Source organism: Sardina pilchardus, chromosome 5 (assembly GCF_963854185.1).
Source record: "Sardina pilchardus chromosome 5, fSarPil1.1, whole genome shotgun sequence".
Taxonomy (NCBI): Eukaryota; Metazoa; Chordata; class Actinopteri; order Clupeiformes; family Clupeidae; genus Sardina; species Sardina pilchardus.
This window is the reverse complement of record NC_084998.1, coordinates 11,913,922-11,937,397: the sequence shown is the minus strand read 5'-3', so window position 1 is coordinate 11,937,397 and position 23,476 is coordinate 11,913,922. Positions and strand designations below refer to the sequence as shown.

The following is a 23,476-nucleotide window of genomic DNA, read 5'->3' as shown; positions in this document are numbered from 1 at the left end:
ATTTCCCGCATATAAGCCGCATTGTGTATAAGCCGCAGGACAGTGTTTTATGCAAGTTACAAGAAACACAACCATATTAACACCATATTAACTGCCCCCCTGTATTAACCTCATAGCTGAAGAAATTTTGCAAAATCAATGTATAAACCGCGGCTAATAGTCGGGAATTTACGGGTACTATTTTGAAAAAGTCAAAGGTTATCTCATCTCGGCAACTCGTCAAAATATTCAACGAGTTGCCCAGTGGAAAATACCACATGAGGGGTTGTTCATATACATTTTTCACACCGGCTTTTGGTATTTACCATAATTACCATAGCACGTGAACATACCATAAGTCTCTGAAGGCACATGGATGCTTTCCTTTTGTAGGCTTCGAAGGAGTTCTTATCCTTTACGCCTTCAAAGGCCTTATTTCATCAATAAGTTCACGTCAGAAACACCATTGGATGAGACAGTTAGGTGGAAGTTGGCAGGTTTGTACGCGTGGTCCAGAGGGAGATCATCCACTGGACGGCAAAGTTGGAGAAATCGCTGAAAATAAGAAAAGTATATTAAAAATAATTAAGTAACTTGTACGTTATATGAGTGCTGATACTTTACAACAAAATTAATATATATATGGTAGTGCTTTGATCATCTTCAGAAACATTGAAATGGCACCAATAACCTTGAACTTACATCTTTCAGGGGGCCTTTGCCCACAAACAGTTTGTAGATGATCCAGATTGGGATGAGAGAAAGAGAGATGAAGGCTAAGAACCAGCCAATGACGTTGGCCCAAACAGGGTACACATACGTGTGGCTGAATTTCAGAGGAGAGTACCTCACAATGGAGAAAATCAATGTGCCCTATGGACAAGAGGAAAGTAGAGGGAGTGAGTAGAGTAGTGAACACATGTATTCGTTCCTTTACGTAGGCCTATGTATTCGTGGACATATTCTGTTGCCTATCTACATTGCAAAATAACTCACTCAGCTTTCTGTGGGTGGCACGGTCCAATCAAGATAAACAAAATGTGTGACTGAACGTACAGATGGAAGCCAAGTTCCTTTCCAGAGCGGGCTCCAGTAAACCATAACCAAATCATAAGTGAAATGTACTGTATACCATAATATGTGAACCCATCCGTCCATATATACAATCCCAAAAAAGCCAACATAAAGGTATACTGTACGACAGGGATAGCGGGTCAGCATAATACTATACATCCATGACCCTGCCACAGTCATTTCTTGTCACCTGAATTGTCAAGAACCTGTCTAATGTTCTCCTGAAGTGGTCCAGACTGTAGGAGTGATGAGGAGAATGAGCCTTACCACACACACTGTAGGAGTGATGAAGAGCCAGCAGTACTTCATCACAGGTGCTGGTTTGTACCCGATCATCTCAGTTATGTTCCCATAGAAGCGTTCAGCACCTGGTTCATAAGAAGACATGATGTTAGAGCTCTCCCTAAACAACCAGTGGTGGACAGTAGCGAAGTACATGTAATTCGTTACAATACTTAAGTAGCATATTGATGTATCTGTACTTTACTTAAGTATTTATTTACTTAAGGCTCTAAGGACACCAATTCTCTTTGTGATTGAAGAATGTAGGCTATCGTAAATAAATAAATGTTCTTAAATGCTAGGGGGAAGGAGTATTTGACCCCCTATGTAACTCTATGGGAATTTAACACATAGGGTTAACATAGGGGCAGGTAGATTTTTATTTAGGACAGCTATTTCATGGATCCAGGATAAATGCATCCTGATAAAGTTCCCTTGGCCGTTAGAATTAAAATAGCCCCACATCATCATACCCTTCACCACAGCTAGAGATTGGCATGGTGCTTTTTCCAGTAGGCCTACAGTATTAGCCTGTTTGGTTTGCATTGAGCTCAATGTGCATCAAACAGGCTAATAGGCCTACTGGAAAAAGCACCGTGGCAATCTGTTTGTTTGCAGTTAGATTTTTACTCATTTTTTGAATTAAGGCATTAAGATCAATTGTCAATGATGATTTTATATTTCTCTTTTTGGGCAACTTTAGCATGGTATCATGTTCTCCCCACTGTAGATAGCTTCTAATGCTTTGTGCTTATACTCTTTTAAATAGACAAATGTAAGAAAGTATTTGAAGAGTGGTATTAGTAGTTCACCTTATATAAGCTGATTTAGCAGAGCTTTGATGTGAAAATGATAAATTATAATTATATTTAAGCCATTAGAACCATAATTAATTGAAGTACTTTTACTTTTAATACTTAAGTATATGTGAAGGCAAATACTTTTATACTTCTACTTAAGTGAAAATTCAAAGTGGGTACTTTCACTTTTACTCAAGTAATATTTGACACAAGGTATCTATACGTTCACTTAAGTACATAATCAATGTACTTCGTCCACCACTGTAAACAACTGTACAGAAGTAGCAATAAGGGTATTGTAGTGATACACTCCACAGACACTCATGATGGTTCAGGACACAACTAGACTCCAACAAACACAACTGTAGATTTGGGCTAATCCTTCTTTGATGAAATGCACCAGTCAGATTCTGAGATGGTTATCCTCTACTGAAGCTCAGTGCATCTTCCAGAGCTGCTAGATCTCCGTGCATTAATGCATTGTTTTATTCTAGCTTGAAGATGACTAGCCGTTATGTTGTTGCCAGTTAACAGACTTTCATAGACAGTGCCGCTACTGTCCATTTCTGTGCCCTAAGCTGTGCAAACCTTTTGAACTTGCCAAACAAATAATGAAATACCAATCAAACAGGCAAAAAAGAGCATTCTTTCAGTAGGCCATGAATTTGTAAGTGCATATTGTATCACTGTGGGTGTATCAGTGAGTGAACTGACCGTAGACCCAGGCTATGCTGATGGATTGACAGAGGGACAGGATGAGAAGAGTGGTTCCGCTGCACACGTGATGGTCCATCAGCTGTAGAATGTACAGTCCCCCCTGACACCATATAAGAACATGAGGCACACAAAACACCATGCAACAGCAGAACATCCACAAGTTTATCAGACTGTATAAAGTATAAAGACTGGTTGAGTGCCTTTCTAAAACCACATACCTTTCCATTTTAACAGTTTAAACATTTTAACTCTTTAAACAGAGATACATACTATATGGAGTGTTATTCTGCACTGTGGCATAATAAACAACAATGAGAATACATAAAACAGGCAAACAATACAACAAAGAGAAGAGTAAGATCGGTAAGAATAAGTGAGAATGGACAATATGAATATCAATATATACTATATTACCAAAAGTATCGGGTCACTTGCCTTGACCCCCCTAATAACTTAAGTGACATCCCATTCTTAATCCATAGGGCTTAATATGACATTGGTCCACCCTTTGCAGCTATAACTGCTTTTGTGACTTTTCAGGGGGCTCCACAAGGTTTAGGAGTGTGTTTATAGAATTTTTTGGCCATTCTTCTAGAAGCGCATTTGTGAGGTCATACACTGGTGTTGGGCGAGGAGACTGGCTCTCTAGAGACATGGATGACGGAGTCTGGTGTGGATGAACTTGACTGGCCTGCACAGAGTCCTGACCTCAACCCAACAGAACACCTTTGAGATGAATTAGAGTGCAGACTGAGAGCCAGTCTCCTCGTCCAACATCAGTGTGAGACCTCACAAATGCGCTTCTGGAAGAATGGTAAAAAATGCCCATAAACACACTCCTAAACCTTGTGGAAGGCCTTCCCAGAGTTGAAGCTGTTATAGCTACAGTACAAAGAGTGAACCAGGATGTGGAATAGGATGTGACTGAAGTTCATATGGGGATCAAGACCAATACTTTTGGCAATAAAGTGTATGTGTCATGTGTGTGTACTGTAGATTTGTGTGTATATATTTGTGTACGTTCATTCCTTACCTCTGTCACAAAGCTGAGGCCAATCAGAAAAGCCCCGGTGCAGATAGCCAGCAGGAGCAGCTCCCGCCTGAAGCCCTTGCGGAGTTGGGTGGGGAATATATCCACCAATGAGGTCATCAGACAGTCCAAGCCTACAAACTACAACGAGGCCATGACAGAGATCAGTAAAATAAGCCGTGTGACGTGTGGATAACCTGCATTGCATTGGTGTTAGGGAAGTGTAGACTGGTTTAGCGTGAAAAGGAAGTGAGAGTTGTACCTGGCTGTCCAAGCCTAAGAGGATGATCATGAGGAAGAAACAAGCCGACCACACCTGTGGCACTGGCATCATGGCCACAGCCCTTGGGTACACAATGAATGCTAATCCAGGACCTGGAACACAGACATCAAGAAGTAACACTAGATCAAAATCACACAGACAACTCTAAATGAAAGATACCAATAATAATTAGACAGTTATACAAGTTATTTACTATGCTTCTGTAGTTTTCACATTTATTTTTATTTAGTATATATTTAGTATGATTGTATAATTTTATATAAGAGTAATTTATATAAAATTTATAAAACAGTAATTTTGTTTGTTTTAATGTTTTAAAGGCATTCTAACAGGCTCTTTGTGCCTCAATGGTGTTCTACTGTCTGTCATCCTATAAATCACACCCTATTCCACATACATGTAAGTAACTTTCATGCCCCCGGCCCATTTAAAGACGGGGGAATCTTTCAAACAATATCCAGTGCCATTGTACTACCTCAATAAATAGAATTGAATTTAAATGAGTTTGTGCACTCACCAGAATCGGCCACCTCTGAGATGTTCACACCCTGTTCGTGGGTCATGAACCCCAGTATAGAGAAGATGGCAAAGCCGGAAATGAAACTGGTACCACTGTTCAGCAGACATAACAGGAACGAGTCCCTGGGGGGGGGATATGTTTAAAGTAACATAATGCAAAAACTCATCATCATCTTGCTTTAATGTCGACAGTGTCATCAGTGATGTCTATGTTCATGTCAATTGTTGGTATGCATATAACCGCTTGCAATGATGTCTCTTTCTCTGTGGACAACAGGACAAAAAATGCTGTACTACAGGAACCTAACAATCACCACCATCTGAAACGGTCAGTGGCAAATGTAATCAAACATAAATAATGCAACATTTTTCCACACAGTTATTCCATAAACATTTTTTTTTTTTTTTTTTTTTTAATCTCTTGCCATCAACAACTTCCATTTATTGCATCAGCTACCGCTGTTATGTCTGTCTGTCAACGTAGCAAAAAGTAGTACTGGTAGGTTAGTAATATAGGTCAATGGAATTACAGCCATTTTGCAAATGTGCAATGGAAAAAAACATTTAGTATGCACTCACAGTGATAGCCTACAGTTACTGTAATATGAATCATTGACAGTAACCAACGAGAGGAAAGGAGATGATTTGCACCTCTGTTCACCAGTTAAAGGCCGTGGTTGTAATTCTACATGTTGGCATGTTCGTGCTTTTTCAAAATAGTTTTGCATGGTGGGAACCTCGCCACAGATAAGGTCATGGCTACGGCCTCGCTCCTAACACTGGCACCCATAGGGGTTTTGCCTCCTTCCTGTCTCCCACTTGTCAATCCAAGGGGCTGCAATTTTGCGGCTATGAGCCAAGGCCAGTGAGAGGCAGAACTGTACAGTTAACAGATGTTATTTTTGGCCGTACTTGTAGCAGTCATTGTTGAAGTTGTTGTAGCTGCCCAGAGATGTGAGAAAGCCCAAGCTGATTGCATAGGAAAAGAAGATCTGCGTGCCTGCATCCATCCAAACCTTGAGCCACAAAACAACCACATTTTAGTGACACCGTTCACTGCTCACTGTTTAATTGGTAAAACATAATATAGAAGAATATAATGAGAAATATCAAAATTATCTAAACCTGTGGGTCGGACAGCCGTGAGATGTTGGGGTAGAGGTAGTAGGTAATGCCATTCATGGCCCCGGGGAGGGTGATGCCACGGATGAGCAGAGCCAGCAGGGTAAGATAAGGGAACGTGGCCGTGAAGTACGCAGCCTGCCAAAGAAACCATATCACCGTAAGTACTGTTATTGAGAAAGCATGTCTTGACAGGGTGTATTGCTATGGACACCACATTGTGAGTGACAAGTCTGCAGAGAAAGACATATTAGCTTCGCTACACATTCCGTTCTAAATTCTTTGAACTGTAGCACTATCTGGTGAACCAGCCCGCTTTTCCACCAAGGGTGTGTCATCATCGACAATGGATGTTGCATGTAAAACAAAACTTAAAGAGATGCATAAAAGAGAGGATAATATGAACAGTTGTCCGTGGAACTGGCAAAAATTTGCTGTTTAAAATGCCAGTCAACATCTTCAATGTAATGCTTGTGGACTAGTTTTGTTTACTCATGGCAACAGTTGAATGTTAAATGTACGGAAAACTCGTGCTTTTAACCCTCTCCCCTCTGAATGAAAAGTACGCCTTTGCACAGCCTGAGGTCCTGTGTGTGGGACAAAAGGTTAGTGCCACATGCATAGGGCCTGCACTGAGTAATCAGTGCAATGAAAGATTGCTCATCCCACGGGACATGAACGCTAAGCACTTCTTGGGAAGGGTCACATATGAAACAAAGTTTGGCCTGAGAGCAGTCTTTATGCAGAGACAGGATAACATGGGGCAGTGTGGAAAAGGAGGCATTAGCTTATTACAGTACCTCATCGGACTACACTTCACAATAGAGACAGACTACAAACCACTACTGGAAGTAGGAAGCACAGCTGGGAGGAGAGGTGCAAATCTTCAACAACAAAAGATGCAACAACCTACTTGCATCCCACTCTAAACTTCAACAGATATCAAAACACAGACAGTAGGATTCCAGCTGCGGCCAGCTGATGTTAATGCAAGAGACGGTGGCCATGGAACGAAGAGCTGTCTGTCCCAGCATCTGAAACCCTACTGGGTCCACCAAATTGAGTTACATATGAATGATGACCTATTGATGAAAGGGCTAGCGCATCGTTTTACCAGAGGGAAATGCATTGGGTGGTCGTTGGGACTGTGCTCAAATCACAGAAGTGGTGCCCACTGCCCAGTGTGGCAGGCTATGTGCCAAATGTCAACCACTACACCCTGAACCAATGATACCCCCAGAGCTGCCAAAGCAACCTTGACAGATTGTGGAAACATATATATATATTCTACAGGCAAAATTACTCTTACTTAATGGTAGTGAATTACTAATTCTCAATACATCAAAATAGTTAAAATAGGCCTACCAGTAACATCATCACATCATTGTGACCAGCAGCCCATACTTTGGTCAGAGCAATTGGGAGGCAGACAGGGCTCTGAAATGGTCAAGGGCTTCTTGGGGCCTAGCTGGCGTAAAGGTTTACACTACTGTATTAAACTCCTGTTGAACAGGCTGCGCTCACCATTGCCAGTCTCACCTGCCCAACTTAAAACACAGTGTCCTAACAGGAAGGCCTTTGCAGACCATGACAGATAGCTGAAATAAACACAGACAGAGGACTTAAATAAAAAAACACAGAGCTTCTGTGAGACCAGAGCTACTGTAAAAGCAGGTTGGTGGATCTGGATTAGAAACACTCAAGAACCTGCCTCAGTGCTGAGAAAAGCACACTCCCTCCCTGCTCACACAGTGCAGACAGGCTCAGAAGAGGTGAGGAGAAATGAAACACATCTCAGGCCTCTCCTTGAAATACAACCCCCTCTACAGGCTGTGGGGCACACGGGACAGACAGCTGAGCCAGAAGAGAGGGAGGAGGAGAGGATTCAGAGGTCCCTTTTAGAGAGGAAGGTGAAGACACCAGGGTGGCTAAAGGACTACGTAACCAGACAATTCGGAAAGATGTTCTCTTTATTTGAGTGATTGTCCCGGATAATTAATAATATTACATTTTCCGAATTGTCCTGGTTTTTTTGTTGTTGTTGTTGTGAAAACGAAATGTTCTGCTAGTTTTTGTTGACATTAGGCTACTTAAGTTACATCTTTTCCCATTAGCCTATGTCACAAATAATACTCAGTAAAGTCAGATAACTGGTTGTTAATTCATGCATTCTCTGGCATGTAAGACCGGAAGCTAGTGAAAAGCTCGCTTATTTGCTTGTCAGCTAGTTAATGTTATAACCTATACTATAGCCTAGTAATATTAACCAACCACGGGAACGTTTGCGATGTAGGCTATAATAATTAGCTCACCAAAAAAAAAAAAAAAAAAAATACTATTTTGGGTACAGAGTCATCTATCTATCTGTCTATCTATCTATCTATATGCAGTGTGTCACTCTGTCTGTCTGTCTGTTCCTCGAACTCTCAAACCACTCATCCGACTGCTCTCAAATTTGGTGGGTGCCATCCTAATGGCCCAAGTGTGTGCAGAGCCAAATGTCATGTTATACGAACAAAAAATGCCACATATATCGGCCACACAAGCTGCAATTGCCGGTTGTGCCTTAACACTGAAGCCACTTCCCTTCCACACAACAGCGCACCGGTCACTCCGCATAGATGTCGCATGCAGGCAGGGAATGACTGTCCCTTGCATAGATGTCGCATAGTGCAGGGAATGACTGTCACTTGCATAGATGTCGCATAGTGCAGTAAATCCCTCTGCAGTAGAACGTTTTGCCACGATAACCACGATAACTATTCTACATTTGGGATCCGTAAGTGCTTTGGCACATCCTCTGCGCCTGGGCTCTGCACAACTAATTGTGGATGAGGTCAATTGCTACACGACACATCCAGCCATAATAAGGTCTTTAGAGAAATAACTGGGAACGTTTACACTGACAGGCTACCCTATGAAATGATCTTTACCCTTTTTGAAATGCTATGGCACAGAAGGTGTAGGTAGGCTATAGCATTCAAACTTGGTATATAGCGATGTGCTCAGGAAACACACCGGTAGGCCATGGTACCGGTGGCCGAGTTATGGTCCGCCTGATCACAGAAGTTCAGTAAATATGTGAAAAGGCATAGTGCTGTTCAATATCATTGATAATAGCCTACAGAATACCACAGTGTGTGTGAGCGGTTACGCATCACAGAGGGAGGTACAGTACATCTACCAAGCAAAGAAAACAAGTTTGGGGAGGTGTGCTTACACCATTCCAAGATCAGATCTACAGTACAGTACTGTTTGATGCGAGGATCACAGCAAATCTCCTCTTTGTGAGCACAGCTCTCCCACAGACAGAACTGAAAACAGTCCCCTGAAGAGAACTCCTTCATTAAATTTCCGCATCAAAAGAGGAAAGGAAATTGTGCAGATGTTAATCCTAAAGAGTACAAACCAGGTCAAACATGAACAAATATCTTTGTTCTCATTATGTCCCTCCGCACAGGTCAAATGCCAGCATGCTCTCACCTTCCCCGTGGACTTAATGCCCTTCCACACGCAGAAGTAGACGATCACCCAGGTCAGGAGCAGACACAGCGCCAGCTCGTAGTTTACACTCCCGATTTCTTCTATTCCCTTGGATATGCGTAATACTCGGTTCCTAACAGATCAGAGAGAAGGGTGATGGAAACAGATAGGTAGAGAGATGAGAACAACAGAAGCATGGTTAGAAAATTAACAGAAATAGCATGATCAGAAGCATGGTAAGAGCAAAGTTGTATAAAGTATTCAAAACCCTCACTTGAGCAGAAGTACACATACTTCATCAGAGAGTGGCTAAAGTATAAGTATAAAAGTAATTTATAAGTAAAAGAGCACATTTAATTTTAAACATTTAGTAAAAATAGAAAGACAAAGTAAAACTCAAAATAAAGTGGCAGTGCTCTGCATTCATTCTTAAGTACTAAGTATTTCTTCGACTTAATTAATTCACGTCTCTGGATAAGAGGGATCTTTTATTCTGTCTTTTGTACCAGACTGAGAGTGCCAATTGAGTCACTTACTCCCAAAATTCCACTACAGGCAGTGTTCCATTGCCTCCGGTGGTGTTGTTTGAGGACACATCCTTTGTGTTGCGCATGCAGGACTCTGAACAGAAAAACATCCCAAGCAATTATGTCATTACTTCTACAAGTAAGAACAACATTTTAGGCACTTGTGGGAATATGAATTATATGACTGTATGAATTTTGGGATAATGAGAAATTAGTAGTTCTTATTTCATCAGAAAGAAAAAGATAGTCATGCTGTTAAAAAACCTTCAATACACCTTAATAGGCAAGGTGGATTCAGGAAAAGAATGTAAAATGGCCTAAAGGGTACAGGGACTGCAACTCAATTTTTACATCAACTGGTCTTTCCAGTTGCTCTTACCAGTGTTCCAGCTGTTGTCACAGTTTGTCCAGGGCAGTTCTGCACTAAAGGAGGAAAAGAGGTAGAAAAAGGCCCATGCCAGGATCACAATATAGGAGGTGGCACTGAACCCGATGATTAGATGACTGGCATAACCTACGCCTGGAAGGAGAAAAAACAATGTAATGCTTTGCCAAAAGACTAAAAGAAACCGAAACATTTTAAATGACACATTTATATGCAATGTCTATTGTTCTGTCTACTTGTTCTGTTACTACTGTGTGTTTCTCTCTAAACTTACATCACATCACAATCATTGTCATTGTCTCTCACCCTGAAATAGCGGGCAGATCTTACGCCAGCAGGTGATGCCTCCCTGACTGGTATACTGTCCCAGAGCAGTCTCCATAAAGAAGAGAGGAATTCCACAGGTGAGCAGGAATAGCAGGTAAGGGATGAAGAAAACACCTGAGACATATGGGCAGAATTAGTTTCATGCATCTAGCAGCCATCAAGGTTGAATATGTAACTTGAAGTTAGACGTAACCCTTAATACATAACGCCATCTGACCTGTTCCTGAATTTATGACTAGTAATATTGACATCACATATCATGAAATATGAGACACAGGAATGGGGGAGGGGGATTAGGAGGGGTGGTGGGGACTCAGTTGACCGGGGGGAACAAGTGTCCAGTCAAGTCACAACAGAAACGTATGCTATGCAGATGGTAGGGTCATTTTCTGTGCCTTTTACAACAATGCCATTTTAACTATTTAAGGCAAGGACAAAGGAACAGTACAAGTGCTACACAAGATTTCTATGAAGCCCACAAAGGGGCATGGTGGGAATTTATTTTTTTTATTGTGGGAATTTATTTTCGTAATCTTCTATTTTGCTCTTAGGTTGCATTCCCTCACAATAGTTTCGTATTGCTTCGCATTACCAAGTTAAAAGTATTGCAAGGGAACACACAACTATTATGAGGGAGAGCAAAACTCATTGAAAGGGAATAGAAAAGGAACTCAAAAAAATATCCACCTCTAAAATGAATTGCCCTGTTTAGGCTCTGTAGATACCAGATTCTCTTCAACTACCGATACCCCCCACACACACACACACAGACACCATTCCCCATGCAGACACTTCTGAAGCCACTCACCTCCCCCGTTTTTATAGCACAGGTAAGGAAACCTCCACACATTGCCAGGTCCAATAATGGCTCCCATCACAGTCAAGATGTATTCAGTTTTGCTTCCCCAGTTGCCTCTGATATTTATCTTTCCATGTTGGTCTCTGTCAGGACTGACATCCGTCCCATGCATATCTGCTTTGATCTGGGTGGTCATGGCGATTAAACAGACACTTGGCCAGTCTGAGAAAGCAGTCTCCAGGCTGGTTCTGTTGTGAAAGAAAGTGTGGATGGTGGTTTATAAACCAGACAGCCTTTGGGGGGGGTTGTGGTGGGGGGGTAGGGGTAGGGATGGAGGTGGGGTAAGTTACACAAGGGCAAGTTTTGGTCCTCCCACTTACAGGTCTTTCACTTATGACATTGCATGCATCACAAGCACAGGGAAGGAAACAAGAAGGAAAATACAGAAATGGATTGCCCGACCCACTTGTCTGACATGATGTCTGACACGATTCACTCAGTGTTCAGTGGTCACTTTTGTAATTGCCCAGAGTAGAGTTAAAAATAATCCAGCTCTAGTTTACCTTATGAAACATGTAGCACACTGAAATAATACATGTCAAATCAGGGTTAGGACAATGGGCCTTACTCACTAACTATTTATAAGATTAAAAAGATTAAAATTCTTCTTAGCTAAGAATAGAGAACAAACTCTCAAGACAATGAAAATCTGAGCACTGACTTGTTTCTGAAACATGACTGATTATTGTGCTTTCATCTTTTGTAACTAACTTTCATCAGTTATAAAAAACATTATTGGATTCAAATGACAGTTACAGTGACCTCCATAAGTATTGGAACACATGCTTAGTTGACTATAAAGAGGAATATCAAATTATCTTTTGGAAATTGCCTTTAATGAAAAAAAAACAACATTTAAGGACATTCATTTCATTGTGAATGAATAATGTATTGTAAATAAATGAATGTTTTCTTTGAAATACAGGGGTCGTAAGTATTGGAGCGCCTATGTTAACCCTATGTGTTAAAATTCCCATAGAGGCAGCAGATTTTTATTTTACTTATTTTTTAAATGCCAGTTATTTCATGGACCCAGGACACTATGCACCCTGATAAAGTCCCCTTGGCCTTTGGAATTAAAATAGCCACATCATCACATACCCTTCACCATACCTAGAGATTGGCTTGGTTTTGATCTCAATTAGCCTATTAGCTGGTTTTATTTCAGTTAGCCTATTCATGGGTTTCATCAGGTCCCTTTCCACAGGTGTATAAAATCAAGCACTGATTATCAATGCAGACTGCATGGTGCTTGATTACTACACCTGTGGAAAGGGACCTGATGAAACCCATGAATTAGCTGGTTTCATTCTCATTGAGCTCAGCCTCAATTGTGTTCAGCAATATAATGCCCTTTTTGTGGACTGACAGGACGTTAACCTATGCTAATTAAGAAGAACTGCCACACCCTGTTAACTTAAGAACAAATGGGATTCAGCATGAATTCAGAACAAAGCTGCAAATGGCTCTGAGGTTTAAGAACACCTTTGTGAATTAGCCTTAGGGTTTTCGTAGGACCTTCTTAAGATCAAAGTCAGTATCCCCAAAAACAATCATCCATAGCTCGAAGCTCGCAATGCTTTTGCCTGGAGCCCTGGGTGCAGTGACAGGCATGTGGACACTCGCTGCATCACTTGCAAAGTTTCTTGATCAGGTGCATATGCGCAAACTCCAAGCTTGGCTGAACAGTCACCCTCCAGGGACAGACACAGGTGGCTCAACATGGACGACCAGCGCTGGAATGTACTAACATTCTGATAATCCACAAACTCATTGTGCACAGATGTGCACATGGACTGGGTGAATTGCTGGTGCTTCATATCCACAGACGCCTCTCACCACAGCTGGGGAGCCATGTTCAGAGTCAGGAGGAGCACGCAGGCCAGGGGCATCTCCACCTGTTATGTCTACTATCACTATTTGCAATGTACTGTATGTGCCTGCTGCTCAGAAAGCAAGTGCTCTCCAGAGACCGCCCACACAAGTAGCACCTACTGTATTCCCCCTGGTTGTACTCAGTATCTGGACACATTTCGGTGGGCTAACAAGTGGGCCCCAGCTGGGTAGCCCTACAGTAATTTTGTCCATTGTTTCCATTGTGCCCCTACATGGGTTAGCCCATGGGTACATGGGTATCATTGCTGTCATGTAAGGCCCACAAAGGTAAGCCAGATTTAACACATCTGGGGCCGACAGTAATCTGCCCAGATGGGCTGATGATGGGCACTTTATGGATGTCATGTAGGGCCCATGGGTAGTGTGTCACTGGGAGTGATTCTGTGCTGCTTCGTGGTTGTCTGTTAAATACTATGCAGGTTCAGGCATTTTGGGCCAGAGCCAGAGTCTATACATGCCTCTGTTTTTGACGACTGTAGAGCTCCCCCTGGAGTCGCAATATATTTATATTTTACTTCCCAGGAAAAAAATGAACGGTAAAATTCCACAGTAAAACAGTGAATTTTACAGTTCAACTTAAATTGTTTATAGGTCTATCATTGCCTTTACCATAACTCTCGCATTACTATGAACTTCTTGGTCGCCACCTCTGATGTGGACTTTAACATTTACAGTTAATAAGTAAACATGATGGTTGACTGCGATTTAGTTTATAGTCACACTGTGGTCTTCATAATTGTGATGTTTACTAAGTTTACAGTCAAACTATACATTCTCAAATTCAAATGGAAATCACATTTCTGGAATAATACCATACTGTATAAAATAATACTGTAATGATCCTGTCCTGTCTTGTCCTCCCTGTCTAGTGTTTTCCATTATGTCTGCGCCAGTCTTGCCAGTCTTGCCTTGCGCTTGGGTCCACACTCTGCTCTCCTGGCTACACCCGTGACAAATACATGAATTTCCTCTTTTTCATATCTCTTACATCCCTGTGCTATCTCTACCTTTAAGCCTACAGTATGGGTGCCTCTCATTTAGAGTTTATACTGTACGTCCTCCCTCGCTCCTCGGGCCTCGATCCTAACTGATCTACATAAAGAAAGATAGACGAAGGGATAGACTATCATTGTTGCCGCCCCATCATTCTTTATGTAAATCAGTGGGGATCGAGGCCCGAGGAGCGAGGGAGGACGTATAAACTCTAAATGAGAGGCACCTTATGTGTGCTCATCAAATGGTAGACTATGCTATGTTTACTTAATCATACTCATGTTACTTATTATGGTATTTGGCACTTTTGTCCAAAGTAACAACAAAAAAGTTGGTCAGACTTTACTAGGGAGCATAGCAATAATAAATGACAATGTCAATTCAATCAATACTGTAGCTTAATGAAAATAAATAATGTAAATTCAATCAATACTAAAGTTAAACAACTTGCACAGAAAAACAAACTTTTGATATTAGAAAAGAAGCAAGGTTCACCAGAGCAACTCAGATGTGAAGTTTTTAGATATTTATTTAAGGTGCCAATGTTGGCTTAGATGGCAGATGTCATCTAAGACCTTAACTGCCGTTTCTGTACTATGATGTTGATGAAAGGCTGACTGGAGGTTGTAGAATCCATTCATATCTAGTATTTCAGATTCAGATTCAGATTTAGATTTATTGTCATTCTGTTCATTACCAAGGTAAAAACACAACGAAAAAGCGTTTCTCCAAGATCCATACATCATTCTCACACACACACACACACACACACACACACACACACACATATCCACCTGGATACTGAAATTACTTATATATATATATATATATATATATATATATATAAATAGTATAAAATAAGTATACAAATACAAATACTTCCCCTAAATGTAAATATTCTAATTGGAGAAGTGTCATTGCTCATTTCATAGCCAATATGTGTCATGGTCCTGCTATATTTAGCAGCCAGACAGCTTGGGGCAAAAAGCTGTTCAGTAGCCTAGTGGTGGTGCATGTTATGCTCCGGTAGCGCCTCTGGGATGGAAGAAGTTGAAGAAAGCAGTTGAGAGGGTAGTGTAAGGTCCTTTACAATGTTCAAGGCCCTATTTCAGCAGCGGCTCAGAAAGAGGTCCTGGACAGAAGAAAGCGAGACTCCAGTGACCTTTTCCGCTGACCTCACAACTCTCTGCAGGGCCTTCTTGTCTGCCACACTGCAGCTGGAGAACCAGGTGGAGATTGCATAGGTCACTACACTCTCCACTGCTCCCCTATAGAATTAGGTGAGGATGCTGGTATGAAGTGAGGCCTGTTTCAGTTTCCTCAGGAAATTTTACTTGATTTGGTTGAAAACTACTGTCTCAATAACCAGCTGTACATGCTGCCTCTTGGCCAAATCTTTGAAGAGTACAAGGTAGCTATCATATGCAGACACCCATGTCTACCTTGCTCTCTCACCAAATGATGTTGGTCCCATTGAGTCATTGTGTTTATGTCTTGAAAAAGTGAATGGCTGGATGCAATGGAATTTAGTTTTATTTCTAACATTATTCTATCGACACCGACATATACATCGATAGTCTGACGTTATAATTTATTTGTCTCGGGTGTTCTGTGGAGTGGGTAAGACTGTTTTTAGTGGCTGGATGTTATCTTTGACTTGCGCTAGCTTAACACTGGCGAACGCTGTAGCTAGAAGCTAGAAGGTAGCTAGAAGGACTGGATGAAATGTGCTGAAAACAGTCTCCACCGACCTATATCACACTGGCTAATTTGGAGATGAGGTCCTATGTCCAAAATTCTGTACTTTTCCTTTAAGCCAACCAATGTCATTTGTGTTAAATATCTGTGTTAAAAGAATATAGCTGAACTAATTTTAAGGTATCATCAACTTCATTGTCTGTCTCGTGGCTTAAAGCTGCAGTTGGCAAGATGTTTTTGGTCATATTCACTGAAACCGACAGAACAACATAAATCAGCCGGTTTTAGAAAAAAACCTGCGTTTCTACCTCCACTTAGAGGCTGTTATTTGTTTTGCAGATAATCCACCGCTCCCTGTTCTTCTGGTCCAATAAGCGCAGGGCTGTTAGCCTGGCCCCCGCCTAACTACGTACTTACGCTCATTTACATTTCTCTTCATACTCCGTCTGGTATAGCTTGATTCAGTTTCGTTTACTCCGGCAAGTGCATCTCCGCCTAGTGATCAGTGAACAGAGGGCGTTCCCAAGAGCGATTACATTTAAGTTTCAAGCCTATTGTTAACGCTGTGTCCCCCGTGGTTATCATACGTCATTACCAAACGTTATTGAACTCCAATGAATTCAAACTTCAGACACGCGTCCACAAACTGGGAAATATACATTTGCCAATGGATCTAGGCCAGACTCTGCGAAAAAGAGAGTCTGATCTCCAGGCTACAGGGCTGTATGATCATTGGCAAATCTGACTGTCAATCACAGTTTGTGCACAGTCACTAACAAGCACATACAGTACTCAATGGGAGGGTGCTCAGTGGTAATGGGGTAGGGGCATGAGAGTTGTAAACATTCAAAATGTTGTTCCCCTCAATCTGCCAGACTTAACTGCAGCTTTAGCGGCAACACTCAGTACACTGCGTGTGTGTCCAGGCTTCGCATCCTCTTTCTTCTTTTCACATTACAGTAAGAGTAGGCCTAGGCACATTTTTATGCATACAGTATAGTTACTTTACACTGAGATACCATTAGGAACTAGGCTGGGTGAACCCTGCCTGACCTCCCGGCGAATTTGGATTTCGCCCGCCAGCTCAGGCTGGAAACCTGCACGTCTATCTCCTCTGTTCCCTGCCAGAACCTTTGGCTCCAATCACAAACTAGCTTATCCAAAAGATGCACCGAATTGTTGGTCTGATTGGTTGAAGAATTATCCATGGAGTCATGATTTGAACGATGCCAAATAGAGCTCGACAGTCCTCCGAAAGAGCACGCCTCTCGTGCAGTAGAAATAAAGCGCAGACTCCCCATACTATTCAATCTTAAAAAATAGAGTTTAGTATGGTGATAGCCAGACTAATTAGGAACATGGCATCAGTCAAAAATATTGTTTCAAACAAAGTTCTCCATCTACTCAAGCGAGTATGATGCATATCACTACTGCTCCTGCTTCACCTATTTTTTTTTTTTTTTTTAATCAATTTCCCAATATCTCCCAATTTCCCAATATTTTATTATTTTATTTCATTTACAAGCTAGAAAGACAGCGAAACCAGATGAACATTTAAATCCGAAACTTTAGTGGTTAGTTTTTACTTTATATGAGCCAGGGAATGGGCAAAAAACTGAACGGCATCTGATGTCTATGATTAAAACAAATGAATATATTTCACACTAGGTGGCCCCTTTGTCAAAGATGATGTTCTATTTCACACATGGCGCATGTAGCATAATAACAAATCAAATAGCCTAGTAATGATCTTTTTAAAATAGCCTACTGAAGTACAAATAACAATTGGCTGTCTAATTATGGCCTAGGCCTGATGTTCAAAAGATTTTAGGCACGTTAATTTTGCAAAATGTTTAGCCTTATTTTTTTGTATGTATGATATACAGAACTACAGCTAGACTATAGATAGACACGCTGAGTTGAGCTGATTAAGTCATAGAATAAAGCCATAAGATAGCACAGGCATCTTCTTGAGTTTATCAAACATTGGCGCCCCTCATAGGTAATGTTTGAAATTGTAAGCTAGGCTTCCATTGTCACAACTGGTGACTTCACAAACTTGACGCATTTATAGGCTCTCATTTCAGATGTAAAGTCCGTAGTGCATAGGACAACAATTAGCCTAGGCAAATTAATCTGAAATCCAATGCACCGCTATGACAGCTTGCACGTGCCCTTAGCTTCAGCACAGCCAAAGTCGAGTTGTAGGCCTACTCTCGAGCTTTATAGTATTTCACACATCGCGCAGCTGCTGCAAGAAGTTGACAGGCGAAAGAACAGGAAGGCTACCCTGTTGTTGAGAAAGGAGAGCTACAGCGGTAGCTTTTGGTTAGGTGGACACACTGCAGTTCTCGACGAGTTTAGTGAGATCATTTTCTCATAACGATGAGGGCGGGGTGTGGGAGCATCACAGATCTCAGTGCATTGGATGGTTGCTGATGCTGCGAGGAAGAGGAAAAATGTAGGACCATGGTGAATGATTTGGGACTGGAAGACTTTGATTCGCGCTGGAAATTAATTACACGGTAAGCATCTGTTATTTCGTTTCGTATTTAGTGTTTTTGAAACCGACCACCATATCCAGGCTTACGTTACTGCTCCTCTTCAGGGTGGCCTATCTCTATGTAGCTGTTTTAAGACAGCTAGCCAAGCAATGCCGTTATGGTCGAGTGTGGTCTTTACAGATCCCATGTCCAGATAACATTTGCCCGGTTAATCTAAATCAACGCTGTAGGACTACGGAAAGCTGCTGCTGATGATGTTTGTCAGTCCAGTTCCCATCGTAACAATTCGATTGGTTTACTCATCGCAGTCTTCATCTGTGAAGATGACGTTTTTTTCTAGTGGATGCTCGGTTGTATTGTCGCTGTAGGCCATATGAAACATAAAGGCTAGGCTACTCAATCGGTGGATTTCGACATCAGCATCTGTCTGTCATTGCCTACTGCAGGTAGCCTATTATGGGTTTCACGAAAATGCATTTTAGGCTACACTACTTGTGGGCAAATGCTGGTCAACCGTGTAGACTATTAGGCTAAAGGCGATGGTAAACCAGATGTGTGTTGAACAGTGAAGCCAATGGAGGGAGAATTATTTTATTTAAAGCTTCTGGCCTATGTGCCGCAGATGATATGTGGCTATGAATCGGTAAAGGATTTGACAACTTGTGCATGTTCACGGCGGTTCACCCAATTTTTCTTCTTTTGTGTGTGTGAGCTGGATAGGCCTATTGCTCTTTTTCCTTCTGTTTTACCTTGACCTCTATTCGCTATAGTTTCTCGCTGAATTGTATGAATCCTCTCAGATCTATTGTAAATTTACAGATCAGAAAGCATCGGATGATGCGCTAAGCGTAGGCCTAGTAATATGCGCCGACTGATATTTCCGGTCAACACATCATGTGTTTTATAATAGGCTTCTTCGGCGCTCTTGTTGGTAGGCAACTGATTCAGGGGGAATAGGGAAACTACTGCTATCGCAGGTTTTTGTTGTCTCACTATGATGAGAGTAAATAGGCTACAGCAGACTGTATGCATAATTTTCAGATTTATAAGCGAGTAGGCCTAATGTGCAGCCTAGGCCTACTGTATGGCCTACAATTATACCAACTGTAAATTGCTCATAGACCCAGAATTCTAGGCCTAGTAAGTTGCCTAATATCCCACCACCACTGTAGGATACACTAGGCCTAGGCTATCAGATGTAACACCATGTATGTAGTTTTGAATAAAAAACATAGATTCTAGGCCACTAAAATTACTATGATATTGATTCTGCAGAGAGAGCAGGGCTAAGCTCAGGGATGTAGTCTGAGTAAGCCCCACTAGGCATCATGTTCACCATCCATGGCACCTAGTTTCTAAAAGGATCCTTACACATTCCACAGAATAATAAAACCACCAGAAGTAGGCCTAGCCTAACAGTATGCCGTGCACAGTATGCATGCTGTGTTGGAATGAGACAGGGGCATTCCCATTTTTTAAATGAACCTACTACTTTATGAAACATATTTTCCCCATATGAAGACTTCAGATGCATAGCCCTCTAAATGCCACCTCCGTCAAAAATGAGATAACAACGGTGATGCTCTTCAGACTAGTATACGTTGATCAAATCATTTTGCTTCATTTAGGTCCGTTTTGAGCAACACCATTATTTTTTCGTTCCTGTTCCAGTGTTCCAAAGCCTCTTTTCTAAATGGTAATTAGACTGTTATAGAAGAACGATTGATAATGTTCCTAATGTTCTTGCTTTTACTCATTGATTTAATGGCGCAACAGCATACTGTAAGCTTTTTTCTGCAGCCTCAAAGCACATTAGCCATGAAGGCACTGTGCCTGAATTCAGCTATGGGGTGAGATTTGAAAGTAGGCGCAAATGAAGATGGAAAATGTCCTTTTTTTAAGCCCTGTAATAGCCTAACCTATGGTGCTACCAACTGCATGACACTAGGCCTATATATTTTCTTAGTGTCTCTGGTCAGTTGTTTTACACAATGTTTCAGTATTTTTTGTAGATAGTGTTCAAGTGCCTAGCCTTAATACAGGGGCGACACTAATTTCTAAAAGTGATTGACTAAATTGTGGGAGTCTGTCTAATTCCCTAGACCCCAATAAGAGGTATGGAGAACACAGTGTGGGCAGGTGACATTTGAAGCCTATGGACTTTTGAATAATATTCAAAGAAAGGTTCTTTAGAACAACAACTAACTAACCGGTTATCTTAAAATCGAACATTTCTGGAACATGTGAAATTGTTTTTGTTCCCATTTAGATTTTTGTTCTAATCCCTGACAGCAGAACTAGGAAGGACTGCAGCACTACTAGGTTCTATTGTCCTCACATTAGTGTGCAGTGGGATTAGAACTGCTGTTCATTGGGGAAGCAAAAAAAAAAAAAAAACTCACGGTTGTAATCGGATGACTGTGACAGACCAGCACAAACAGTCAGACAGGATAACCCACATGCTGAGCCACCAGACCTGATTAGAGCAGGGGCTATCTTTGGCATGGGCATACCACTCTAAATGGCTGACATTGACCAACATCCATTGCATAATACATATCCCAAATATTGTGTCCAAATGATGATTGTGTCTAGAGAAGATAGGAAGGAACATCCAAAAATTTAACAAACCTGTTTTGGCTACACTGATACACTTCCATTCCCTGTATTCATGTGTAGATGGCCGTATGATTCACACAAAATCCATATCACAGCTAAAATAATGACAGTCTATACAAAAAATATCTATCACTAAGCATGGTAGTTTGTTTGTTTATTTTTACCAAGCTCATCTTTGGACTTCGAACAAAGGACAATGTAGGCTCATACATACAGTACATGCACATGCTCTTTGGACAATGTAGGTTCATACATTTCTAGAATGTAGGTTTTTTGTACGTGGTGTCATAGGTGTATGCCTTCCTAAAGTCTCTCTCTCTCTCTTTCTCTCTTTCTTCTCTCTCTCTCTCTCTCTCTCTCTCTCTCTCTCTCTCTCTCTCTCTCTCTCTCTCTCTCTCTCTCTCTCTGTGTGTGTGTGTTTTTGTGAGCAGTAATGCCTTATCCCCCCCCCCCCCCCCCCCCATGTAGGTTCATACATTTCTAGAATGTAGGTTTTTTGTACATGTTGGTGTCAGGTGTACTGTATGCCTTCCTAAAGTCTCTCTCCCTCTCTGTGTGTGTGTTTTTGTGAGCAGTAATGCCCCCCCCCCCCCCCCCCCACACACACACACATACACTCCCACTCCCACTCCCAACATTGTGTCTACTGGCTCACAGAGTGAGAGAAGCAGAGAGAACGATGTTACTTCGCTGGGCGCAAAACTGGGTCACGGAGGCAGTGTGCTTCTGTAGCATTCAGATTACAGTAGCCAAGCTGGGAAAGAGGGGCCATTTCTGCACAGGCAGTCTGTAGCCTGTTGTATACTGTAAATTCCAGAGTGCAAGGCATGGTTTATGCATCGAAATGTATGCAGCCCTGTGGTTATTACTGGGGGGAGGCATGTCTACGGAAATGTATTTATTAATTATTTTTTCTGATTAAAGCACAATCTAATGAATCCTAATGTGTTATTGAGCACCCGGAAGCTGACAATTCTCTACTCCATCAACAAGGTGGCGGTATAGTGCAAATAAAAGCTATTCACCACAGAAGCTACACTGCCACAGAAGAAGAGGAAGAAGTGTGTCTATCATGATGAAATATGATAAACCAAAGATCCTTAAGGCGTAGCAAGATACGTCGTCGTAGTTCATGTCTATGGGCGCAAAACGGGGATCACTTCCTCTGCAGAAAGAGGCGCGTCATTGCGTGTCAGACGTATTCATGGGTTTCATCAGGTCCCTTTCCACAGGTGTACAAAATCAAGCACTCGATTATCAATGCTTGATGATGTTCCAAAATAATCTCGCTGCTCTTTCAAGCCCTCTACATTTATTAGTTCTAATATGGAAGTAACACACACAAAGCATACATTTCAAGGAATTGAATAAAAACATCAATGGAATAATGGAAATATGTCGCTGCTCTCATTAAGTTACCCCAGCGCCATCTGATCGTCGTTAGCACAAATCAGGATTTGGTTCAGCTGGCTGGCTAATGTGTTGTCAAGGTAGAGCGTACGTAGCAACCGGCCAATAAGCAGAATAAACAAGAGGGGCACACCTGATATAAAGTCGATTTTCTCCAGACGGGAATGCTCAAAAATGCTAAAAATGTACCTGAAGTGGTCAGAAGGGGTTGAGGGTCATGAAACCGTGCCCAAAATTCACATTCCTAACTCTAGAGAATGGAGATTTTAGCTTATAGCTGAAATTCTGATCTATGTCCATAGACTTCAATGGAACAGTTGCTGCCTCTGCTCTGCATAAAGGGGGATTTTGACCCCCCCTCTTGCGATTCGGGTTCCAGGAAGTGGCTTCTCATGAAGTATCTTGCTCCGCCCCTTAATGATCTTTGGATAAACTGCCAAATTCATGCCTAGGCTAACATTAACCCAATAAGCTAATGCTAGTTTGCTACTGTACATAACTGTTGAATGAGGACAGGTTTGGGATTAATCAATTACGAAATCAAATTAGGCCTACAAAAACCAAGTAACTGTGTTCTCTCCATATTATATTCGAAAACATGTAATCAGATGACATAACATAGTATTATGTCATGCAGTTAATATACAGTGTAGTTGGGAAATTAAAAAAACACTTTGGAGTAAATTGAGAGAGAATGGAAAAGATACAATGCAAGTTTGTCATCTTAATGTACCAAAGATCACAAAATCCACTCATAGTCAGATGACAGAAGTGTGTGGGGCAAGATGCCTGCATTTCAGACTTCTTAGTCTTAGCAAGAGTTTGACAGGTGTAATTATTCAAAATCCCCATGTTATTTTCCAAAGGAAATCTCCTTATATGAGCAAAGATGGCAGCTTTTTAAGAATCTTGTCTGACTCCACATACTGAAGGGTGGAATTGACTAATACAGGGAACCAGCTAGAATGT

At 41.5% G+C, this 23,476-nt stretch overlaps 2 protein-coding genes across 2 annotated transcripts in view; one reads left to right on the top strand and one right to left on the bottom strand.

Moving 5' to 3' along the window:
* Positions 1 to 411: 411 nt before the first annotated feature.
* Positions 412 to 11,528, bottom strand: LOC134079779 (sodium- and chloride-dependent GABA transporter 2-like). Its single transcript, XM_062535854.1, has 14 exons — positions 11,337 to 11,528; positions 10,508 to 10,642; positions 10,196 to 10,336; positions 9,826 to 9,910; positions 9,290 to 9,422; positions 5,810 to 5,944; positions 5,597 to 5,700; positions 4,683 to 4,807; positions 4,145 to 4,257; positions 3,886 to 4,023; positions 2,850 to 2,952; positions 1,321 to 1,421; positions 682 to 852; positions 412 to 534 (listed from the first exon to the last, which is right to left on the bottom strand). Exons 1-14 carry the CDS (start codon positions 11,521 to 11,523, stop codon positions 412 to 414), a joined length of 1,794 nt encoding a protein of 597 aa, XP_062391838.1. The 5' UTR covers positions 11,524 to 11,528.
* Positions 11,529 to 18,403: 6,875 nt separating this feature from the next.
* The window catches only part of jakmip2 (janus kinase and microtubule interacting protein 2), a 41,555-nt gene continuing 36,482 nt past the window's right edge, over positions 18,404 to 23,476 (top strand). The window contains exon 1 of the mRNA XM_062535590.1: positions 18,404 to 18,499. The gene's annotated coding sequence lies outside the window, so the exon portion shown is untranslated. The remainder of the gene's footprint in view (positions 18,500 to 23,476) is intronic.